At 47.9% G+C, this 10932-nt stretch overlaps 1 protein-coding gene across 1 annotated transcript; it reads left to right on the top strand.

Moving 5' to 3' along the window:
• The first annotated feature begins 4191 nt into the window (after positions 1–4191).
• Positions 4192–10543, top strand: LOC132349370 (L-amino-acid oxidase-like). The gene is made up of 7 exons (XM_059897735.1): positions 4192–4207; positions 6112–6326; positions 6784–6896; positions 8002–8203; positions 8723–8791; positions 9021–9154; positions 9718–10543. The coding sequence occupies exons 1-7, from the start codon at positions 4192–4194 to the stop codon at positions 10541–10543; spliced, it is 1575 nt and encodes a 524-aa protein (XP_059753718.1).
• The last annotated feature ends 389 nt before the right edge of the window (positions 10544–10932 follow it).

Below are 10932 nucleotides of genomic sequence, written 5' to 3'. Positions count from 1 at the left end.
GTGGCCTGAAACAACACAAATGTATTCTCTTATACTTTGGAGGTGTCCAAAATAAGTCTTAAGGAGCTAAAGTCAAGGTGTTGGCAGGCTTGGTTCCTCCTGGAGGCTCCAGGAGAGAATGTTTCTTACATCTGCCATCTTTTAGAGGCTACTTTGGCATCCCTTGGGTTGTAGCCAAATCACTCCAACCTCTGCTTCCATGTTCACATCACCTGCTTCCCCTTTGACCTTCTTGCCTCCCTCTTATAAGGACCCTTAAGACTATATTTAGAGCCCATCTGAATAATCCAGGATCATTTCCCCATCTCAAAATGCTTCACTTAATCACATCTGCACACTCCCTTTCACAAGGTTCCAGGACTTAGGACATAGACATCTTTGGGGAGCCATTGTTCAGCCTACCACACAGGGTCTCCAGACAACCCCCCTCAGTCAGCTCACTCCCCAAGGCCTTTCCTGGTCTGCTGAGACCCCAGGAAGCTTATCAGCATGAAGCTAATTCAGCAGGTGAACATGCTCTCTAGAAAGTACCAAAAGTAGGTACATGAGATCCATGGTAACTTCAGGCTCCACCAGGATTTCCTACCTGGACCCTACCAAACTGTGGGGCCTCCTCTTCTCTTTGTCAGTAACAGTAGCAACTGTAAGAGTCCCCAACCTCCCAGGAATGCAAGATTAGTTTAACATTTGAAAATCAATTAATGTAATACACCATATCAATAGAATAAAGCACAGAAACCACATTAGCTCTTACTCTGTATTTCTATACAGTTGTAATAAACAATTTAAAAATGAAATTAAGTCCATTTACAATAGCATCAAAATAATAAAATACTTAGGAATACATTTAACAAAAGAAGTATAAAGCTATACTCTGAAAACTACAAAACATTGCTTAAATAAATAAAGATGATTTAAATAAATGGAAAGACATCTCATGTTCATGTATCAGAATACTATATGCTGTTAAGATGTGAATATTCCCTAAATTATCTACAGAGTCAACATAATCCCTATCATAATCCCAGCTGGCATTTTGCAGAAATTGGCAAGCTGATCCTAAAATTCATATGGAAGTTCAAAGCACCCAGAATAGGCAAAACAGTCTTTAAGGAGAACAAAGTAGGAGGACTCAAACTTACCAATTTTAAAACTTAGGGAGGGGCAGGGTAAGCTGGGACGAAGTGAGAGAGTGTCATTGACATACATACACCTACAAATGTAAAACAGATAGCTAGTGAGAAGCAGCCGCAAAGCACAGGGAGATCAGCTGGGTGCTTTGTGACCACCTAGAGGGCAGGGATAGGGAGGGGGGGAGGGATAGGAAGGGTGGGAGGGAGACGCAAGAGGGAGGGGATATACGTCTAGCTGATTCACTTTGTTATACAGCAGAAACTAACACAACATTGTAAAGCAATTATACTCCAATAAAGATGTTAAAAGAAAAAAAACTTACTACAAAACTATAGTAACCGGTAATCAAGACAGTGTGGTAGAGTCATAAGGATTTGCATGTAAATCAATGGAATAGAATTGATAGTCCAGAAATAAATGCTCACATTTATGGTCAATTGATTTTTGACAAGGATCAAATTTTCCAAGACAATTTAATGAGAAAAGAATAGTCTTTTTAATAAAATATGCTGAGACAACTGAATAGCCACATGCAAAAGAATGAAGTTGGATCTCTACTTCACATCATATCCAAATATTACTTCAAAATGGACCAAAGACCTCAATATAAGAGCTAAAAATATAGAACTTTTAGAAGAAAGCAAAGGGTAAGTCTTCATGACCTGGGAGTAGGCAATGACCCCAAACGCACAAGCAACAAAAGAAAAAAATAAGGATTCTTCAAAATTGAAAACATTTCTGCTTCAAAGGACACCAAGAAAGTAAAAAGTCAACCCACAGAATAGGGCTGTCAGAAACATTTGCAAATTACATATGTGATAAGGGACTTTTATCTACACTATATAAAGGACCCTAACAATTCAGTAATAAAGAGACAACTAACCAAATGAAAAAATGGGCAAAGGATCTGAAAATACATTTCTCCAAAGATGATATACAAATGCCCATTAAGCACATAAGATGCTTAATGTCATTGGTCATTGTGGAAGTGCAAATGAAAAACACAATGAGTTAGTACTTTACACCCACTAAGATGGCTATAAACAAAAGCACAGATAATAACAAGTGTTGTCGAGGATGAGGAGAAATTGGAACTCTCATTCGTTGCTGGTGGGAAAGTAAAATGGTACAGGCATTTTGGAAACCAATCTGGTAGTTCCTCAAAAAGTTAAACAGAGTTAACATACAACCCAGTGATTCCACTCCAAAGTGTATACCTAAGAAAAATGAAAAACTATGCCCACATATTGATAAAAAGAATGTTTATAGCAGCACTGCTTACAATAGCCAAAAAGTAGGGAGAAACCCAAGTGGCCAAACCCAAATGATGAATGGATAAACAAAATGTGGTATAAATGGAATATTACTTAGTCATAAATGGAATATTATTCAGCCAGAAATGGACTATTATTCAGCCATAAAAAATGAAGTACTGATACATGCTGAAATATGGATGAATCTTGAAAATATTATGTTAAATGAAAGGAGCCAGTCATAAAAGACCACATATTGTACGATTACATTTACATGAAATGTCCAAAACAGGCAAACCCACACAGACAGAAAGCAGAATAGTGGATGTCTAGGGTTGGGGAGATACGGAGAATGGGGAGTGATGGCTAAACTGTATGGTATTTCTTTTTGGAATGATGAAAATGTTTTTAAATTGACTGTGGTGATAGTAGGACAACTCTGTGAATACACTAAAAACCATTGAATTGTTCACTTCACATGGGTGAGTTGTATGGTATATAAATTATATCTCAATAAAGCTATTAAAAATAAAAGAAGCAACAATAGAGAGAGCAAGAGAGAGAGAGTCCTTGACCTGCGTCTAAAACCCAGCAATTCACACAGTAACTCTCCAAGCATTATTCTATCTGGTGCTCCCAGCAGCCCTGTGGTGGAGGAACTATCCCTTTTTAAAGATATTACAACTGTGTGTGACAAACCTTATCTCCAAAATGAGAGAAGGAAACCAGCTTAGGTACATACCTATGCCAAGCTCTTCACACATCATCTCATTTAATCCTTGAAATACCCTGTAAAGAAAGTATTGTTGCCCCATTTTACAGATAAGGAAACCCAGGCTCAGAGAAGTATAAACCATATGTCCTCAGACACACAGCTACAACATGACAAAGCAGGGTTCGAACTCAGTTCTATTCGATTCCATTGCTATTGCCCTTTCCTCTATGCCACCACTGGTGTCCAGGATCTGAGTCCTGTGTCTCAGCTGCTGTGTGTCTGCTCGCACTCCTGCCCCCTTCCCCAGCCCCAGGCTGCTGCTCTGTGAGTGTTTCCTGCCCACTTCTCTCTCCACCTGCACTGTACACAGAGAACAAAGGGCCTGTATTGGCACCACAGCCAGCTGGCCTGATTCCTCGGGAGAAGAAATTTCAGGGCCAGAGAAACCCGCCTGTGCCTAAGGAAGCCCCGAGGGCCCCAGAGGAAAGGAGAAAAAAGGCCACTCCCCACTGCAAATGGGCAGGACCAGAGACCTCTGCCCTGCCTGCAGAGGGAGCACCTGAGAGGGGTGGGGAGGGCCCAGCCCTCCCATGGGAATTCATGGCTAGAATCCCCACCTTGGAGCAGAAGCTTCCACAGTGAGACAGCAGTGGAACGGGGACGTTCTCTAGTGGGAGCAGCCAGGAGCTTTGCCCGGTGCTGGGAGCCCAGACACTGGACTTCCAAACCAGTCCAGATGCTCATTCCCAACCCTCACCCCTTCCTGGGAGATGGTCACAGCAGGTTTGGTACCGTCCGCTGGGTTCCCACAACCCCTCCTCCCACTGGCTGGGCTCTGAGCTGGGAGAAGGGGCTTCCTCTAGGAAGGGAGATGGGCCAGGAGGAAGGTGGAGGTGCAGAAGATGAGGCTGGGGATGGGACAGTCATCTCCCCTGACAGCCCAGGCCTTGAGGGCAGGGCTTCTCTGCTTGGCCCAGCCGACAGGGCCCTGAGGCAGCCCAGTGGGAGGAAGCCAGCTACTGCTGGGTGGAGCTGGCTCCTCATAAGGAGAGGGAGAGCTGTCCCGGGCTCAGCACGAGCTGCAGGGCCATGGTCAAGATGAGAGGTAAGTGGGGTCCCTCCTCTGGGTCTGAGAGGGAAGTACCTGAGGAAGGAGGTGTTGGACAGTGAAACAAGGAGGGGAGCTAGACTGGGGAGTGGGGATGGGCCAGGGGGTCAAGATGGGTCCAAGGGGGGAGTCTGGGCATAGGGCCAGGCCAGGGGAAGGGAGGTGGGGACTGAGACGGGAGAGGAGCTAGGTCAGGGGCTATGGATACGTCCAGATGTTGAAAGTGAGTTGAGAGGATGGATACAGGTCTGGAGAATGAGTCTAGGGGTTGGGCCCACTCAAGGGGAAGGTTATGGCACTGAGACGGAATGGTGGTAGCTCAGGGAGATGGGAAAACTTGTCAGGGGTGGAGAATGGATTAGGGAGGTTGAAGTAGGCCTGGTGGGGGCTGTGGGGAGGCTCAACTGGCTGTTGCCTGAGGCATGGTTACCCCTCTCCTCTTTTCTGAGGGGTCACCCCTGCAGAAGGCTCTTCTGGCATTGGGAAAGGCCTGCCCTGGGAACCAGCTGGGTCCCTGCCCTTCCTCAGCGGATGGTCCCCGAAGGTCCCTTTTCTTCTTAGAGCTTCGGTTGTCCTGCCCGTACAAAGACTGGACTAAGGGGGTTCTCACCTGCCAAAAAACCTAGGGCTAGTGCAAGAGGGCTCAGTGTGTCACAGCTCCTGGCTCTTCCCCTTTAGAGCAGGTGACACCAAGGAAACCACACAGCCTCTCTTTCAGAGTTTCAGACTCTTAGGTGAATTTCTCTGTACATAAGAACGGTTCATTGTAGTAGTCACTCCGGACTTATTGCATGTTATATATAAACTATGGTTTCCAGTCTTGACTGCACGTTAGAAAACATGGAGGGTTTTGGAAAAATACTGTGAGGCTGGAGAAGAACAACAGGATTGTTAAGTTCCCGTGGGGCACTATTAGTCACTGAGAAACTGGGCACCACTTCCCCACTCCCCTTCCCCAAAGAGAACTGTGTTACACACACGCACATACATCCTCTCACAAATGCACACATCCCCAAAGAATGTGTGCTCCGCCACCTAACCTCATGCACAAATGCACACACAGAATCAAACACAAGACGCAAGCAACCGAATTCTCTCTCAAACTCAAGCAAATGCATACCTATCATCCTCTCTCCTCCAAATGCAGGCCAACACACACCCATTTCTACAATCCCTCTTGCTTTTCTGTAGAGATTCATCCACACATTTACTCAGGTGCCTACACTGTCCCACAAACACATCCCCTTCACATAAAATCACAGACATCCCACGGTTATACAGGGCAATAATCACAAACTCACAATCACAGCACCTTTATCATGGACAAGCTCACACACACACACTCACCAACAGAAGCAGGCGAATTTACACTCCAGTACGAAGCTACATACACTTTTGTGTTTCTAGTCACGTGCACCCATGTGAACTTGTAGTCCATGTTCACAATCACACAACTAACACCAGCACGTTCACACAAACATTCATACCCCATACAACACAGACACAGACACAATCACAAACACACATTTACAACCACACATTCGACAGACACTGCCTGATCTTTTTTTTTTAACATCTTTATTAGAGTATAATTGCTTTACAACGGTGTGTCAGTTTCTGCTTTATAACAAAGTGAATCAGTTATACATATACATACGTCCCCATATCTCCTCCCTCTTGCGTCTCCCTCCCACCCTCCCTATCCCACCCCTCTAGGTGGTCACAAAGCACCGAGCTGATCTCCCTGTGCTATGCGGCTGCTTCCCACTAGCTATCTATTTTACGTTTGGTGACACTGCCTGATCTTACCACTCCCACTCATCCACACAGCCAAGCTCACTCTGGGTAGGGCGGGGTACAGAGCCCCAGAAAGGCAACCCCCATTCCTCTCTCTGCACCAGGAATCCTGATCTTGGGGCTCTTGTTGGCTACTCCCAGCTGCCTTGGCTACTATGAGGACTTGGTCAAGTGCTTCCAGGACCCCGAATACGAGTCTATCCTGGTCACAGCCCAGGAGGGCCTCCACACCTCCCCGCTGCCCAAGCGTGTGGTGGTAGTGGGAGCTGGCATGTCAGGGCTAACGGCAGCCAAGGCCCTGCAGGACTCGGGCCACGAGGTGAGCAGGCCTTGGAGGGGCCTCAATCATTCACCTCCAGTTTGCTTCGTTGTGTGGAAAAAGAAAAGGAGTGGGGTTACAGCCAACACTTTGACAACTATGCATAACCCACCAGGTCTCTCAGACCTTAGGTATTGTTCCTCAAAAATCTGGGTTCTCCTGAGACTTAACTGTAACTTGTGCTTTTTTGGAAATAAAAGTAGAGAGAGGCTATGCTAACCAGAAGGGACCAAGAGGCGTTCGGACCCCTGTAACCCTGGAGCTCTTCTGCCTCACTTACGTTACTCAGGACCCTCTGGGAGGAACCCCCCCTCTGCCCAGTTTGGTTATCCTGCACATTCAGGGACCTACTGCCGGGAATTCCACAGTAGAGCCTGTGGCCCGTGGGGGTGGGAGTAGAGGGTGGGAGAAGGGAGAGCATGACCCTGGGAATGACAGCAGCCTCTGTGAACACCAGGTAACTATCCTGGAAGCCAGCGACCATATCGGGGGTCGAGTGATCACATTCAGGAATGAGAAAGAAGGCTGGTACTGTGAGCTGGGGCCCATGCGAATCCCAGAGTCCCACAGGTAAGTCTCAGGAAAGGGGTGGAGCAAAAGGCAAGGAGGAAGAATTAGGAGGAGGAAACACAGCCCTGCTCTGCCATCGTGTCAGAGCCCTTTCAGATTCACTGTCTCATGTGATTCAATCCTGCAAGTCAGGACTAACACTGATCCCCCACTTGACAGAGATGATCGAGGCTCAGAGCCCAGGGTCATACAGAAAGTGGTAGATCCCAGACTAATAATGACAATAGTTACCATTAACTCATCAAATTGTTCTCTTTAAATATGGGCAGTTACTCACATGTCAATTATACTACTTTAAGCTATAAAATAATTAATAATAATAACAGCTGCCATTCAGTGAACACTTACTGTGTGCCCCACCCTGTGCTAAGTGCTATATGTGTATTATTTCATTTGATCCTCGCAACCCTATAATTTAATACTTTTATTTTTCCTATTTACAAATCAAGAAACTGGGCTCAGAGATACTAAGTGACTCACCCAAGGTTCTCCTAGGAGAAAGTGACAAAGCTGTGCAAAATCAAGGAGGCACCTGGCACCAAAATATATGCTCAATCCCTAAATCAGAACTCACTCCTGGAAGAGAACCCAGCCCCTGGTTCTGGGACTTCCAAGACAAAAAAGATCCCTCACCTGGTGTCCTACATACCTCCAAAAATATGGCTTCTTTTTGGCCTTAAGTGGAAACTGAACCAGAGATTTCCCTCCAAACACCATCAAAAACAAAAACAAAATTTAACAGTATCAGCCCAAAGTAGGAGTCTTTAGATATGGCCTCAAACTTACTTAGAATTTGAATTTCAAACACTGTCTGAAACAAAATGTCTCTGTCTCTGTATCTGAGTTCTATATGTTCGACTTCCTTAAGGGCCTTCATTCAGTGATGGGTGAACTCCCTACTCCCTGTCTCCCTCAGGGCAAAAACAGGAGGAAAAGAAGTAATGCTAGAGTAAGAGGAGGCAAGGTTAGAGGTGAGGAAGCAGTTAGTCTGAGCTCCTTGGGCACGTGAAGAAACTGGTTTTCCTGGAAATGGTTTCTATTGTGAGGTCAGCAGGAACGAGGTGCCATTGGGATGGGAGCCATGTTATGCCTGTATCTGTTCCAGGTTGGTCCACACCTATGTCAGGAAGCTGGGCCTGAAGCTAAACAAGTTCTTCCAGTACGATGGCAACACCTGGTACCTCATCAACAGAAAACGCTATCGTACTAGGGAGGTGAAGGCCAACCCAGAGCTCCTAGGCTATTCCATGAACCCAAGAGAAAAGGGCAAGAGTGCTATGAATCTCTTCTACCAGTCCATTGCCAAGGTGATTCCTGTCTCCCCCCTCCCCCCCCCCCCTTCCAGGGTTAGGAAAAAAACAGGGTCTGGCCAAAGGTCACCTAGCAAGTTAGTAGGTGGACCCAGGTCACCTGACTCCTACCTGGTACTCTTATGATTGGTCTGCCTTCCTTCTAACACCCCCTAAGAACGCTAGTGTCCCAGCCCCATCTCTTCTGTCCCTGTGGTCCAATGGCCCATTGCTTGATTAGGCAGTGGAAGGAAAAGGAATCACCAGGTAATCCAATCCTTAGTAATGAATCAATCCTCCTAGATTGCAGTGAATGTCTTCACCTTAAATTTTAGTCTCCAAAGGTCTTTAAATGAAGGAGAGATTTGGAAGTTAAGAGACAATTTAGGAGGTCCTGGAAGCTCCCATCCCCTGGTCCTTCCATCCGCTCCCTCTTTGTCCCCACCCTCTTCAAAGGAACATCCAGAGAACCCAGGAGTCCTGCCTCTGGCTCTATGACTTTAATCCAAAGCTGCTCCCCCTTCCTCTCCTCTGCAGCTCAGAATAAGTCTGAAAAAATTCAACTGCAGCCACCTGATGTCCTATTATGATTCTTACTCCACCAAGGTGAGTGAGGCAACGAAGTCCCAGGATAGGGATGGAAGGGGGTCTGTGCTCAGCCTAGACCCCTGGGGTTGTCCCCTGCATCCCAGGACCCTCTCCTCCCAATGCCCACAGCTTCACCTCCCTAGAGTCCAGTCCCCCCTCCCCCGCCCAACCTTGCCTACCCCAGGCCCCTGCTGAGGCCCCTTCCTACACACTGGGCCCTCTATCTGGTGCTTCCACCTCCCCACAGGCTTACCTGCTGAAGAAAGGGATGCTGAGCCGAGGAGCAGTAAAGATGATCGGGGATGTGATGAATGAGGATGCTGGATACTATAAGTCCCTCCTGGAGGCCCTTCGGACTGACATGGTCTTCACAAGTAATAAGTAAGGCTGATCTGGACCAGGACTCGAGTCGGCCTCTTCCTCCAATACTCAGAGCAGAGAAAGGGAACTTTGACTGTTGAGTAGTTACTGTGTGCCCGGTGCTGCGCTAAGCACTTTCCAAGGGTTATCACATTTAACGCTATGATCACCTGGAAGGTAGGCACTATAATTCAGAGCCATTTTACCAGTGAGGATGCTGAGGCTCAGGGAAGTTATGTAACTTACTTAAGTTCACACCACTTGGGCAAGGGCTGGAGCCAGAATCCAAACGCAGGTCTGTAGGACTCCCCCTGGGACGCAAAACTGCATGGTGGACTTTGGAGCTAGACTGCGCATGTCATCGTGGGAAAGTGCCTTTTTTCTGGTGTTCCTCTTCCAAGCTATAAACGTAAACAATAATCCCTCCCTCACAAAGACTAGTTAAGGTGAGGTATATGAAGTAACCAGCGCAGGCTGCAGGAGGCTAGTTTCCTCCCTTTTCACACTGGGATCGCTGCTGGCCACTCAGCAAACCGACCTTGCACCTCCTACACTCACCCTCTCCCCTCTCTTCACCCCTACAGCTTTTCCGAGATCACCGGGGGCTTTGACCAGCTCCCCAAAGCCCTCAACGCCAGCTTGAAGCCTGGCACCATCCTTCTGGGCTCCAAGGTAGAGATGGTAGTGAGGGATGGGCCTGAGGTCCGGATTTCCTACCGGGTGGGCGAACCCAACTCGACGCTGCCCACCCTCACCGCGGACTTTGTCATCATCTCCGCCTCGGCCAAGGCCACGCGCCTCATCACCTTTGAGCCCCCGCTCTCCCGGGAAAAGATGGATGCGCTCCGCTCGGTGCATTATACCAGTGCCAGCAAGGTAGTTCTGGCCTGCAACGAGTCCTTCTGGGAGCGGGATGGCATCCGGGGTGGGGTTTCCATCACCGACCGGCCCTCGCGCTACATCTACTACCCCAGCCATAGCTTCCCCAGCGGCAAGGGGGTCCTGCTGGCCTCCTACACCGTGGACGACGATTCCCTCTTCTTCATACCCATGAAGAACGACCAGGTGGTGGATATCGTCCTGGAGGACCTGGCGGCCGTGCACCAGATCCCCAAGGAGGAGCTGCGGCGCATGTGCCCCTCCTCTGTGATCAAGCACTGGTCTCTGGACCCCCTCATCATGGGCGCCTTCACTGAGTTCACACCCTACCAATTTGTGGACTATTCGCGGCAGCTTTTCCAGCCAGAGGGCCGCATCCACTTTGCTGGCGAGCACACCTGCCTGCCCCACGCCTGGATAGACACTGCCATCAAGTCTGGCCTCCGAGCAGCCAGGAACATTCAGGCTGCCGTGGACAAAGAGGCCACAGGGAGACAGAAGACCTTCACCAACACCCAGAACCATTTCTAACCCTAAGAGAAATCCCTGAGGGGATCTGGAAGGAAGCAGGCTGCAAGGTGGGAGTTGGAGGCAGAGACCCTGGAGAGATGCCGCCATTAGTCCCCATGCCCACAAAGAGCCCGAAAATACCAGAGAACCCAGCTGGCAAGTCCACCCCCTTTCCGGCTTCTCACTCCTGCCAGCCCTTGAGAAGGATCCGCAGAGTCAGGGTAATTGGAGGGAGAAGGAAAAAACCAAGGATGGACTGTGCTAGAATCAGCCTTTAGCTTGCATAATAGTAACAAGCAAAAAAGAGAGTTTTCAACAACACTCAAATTTCTGTCATCTACAGCTAGAAGCCCCTAAAGGAACAGACAAACCCAAACCAGAGCAATGTTAAACCACAGACTGGCCACATG

This window comes from Balaenoptera ricei, chromosome 1 (genome assembly GCF_028023285.1).
Source record: "Balaenoptera ricei isolate mBalRic1 chromosome 1, mBalRic1.hap2, whole genome shotgun sequence".
Classification (NCBI taxonomy): domain Eukaryota; kingdom Metazoa; phylum Chordata; class Mammalia; order Artiodactyla; family Balaenopteridae; genus Balaenoptera; species Balaenoptera ricei.
This window is presented reverse-complemented; position numbering and strand designations above follow the sequence as displayed.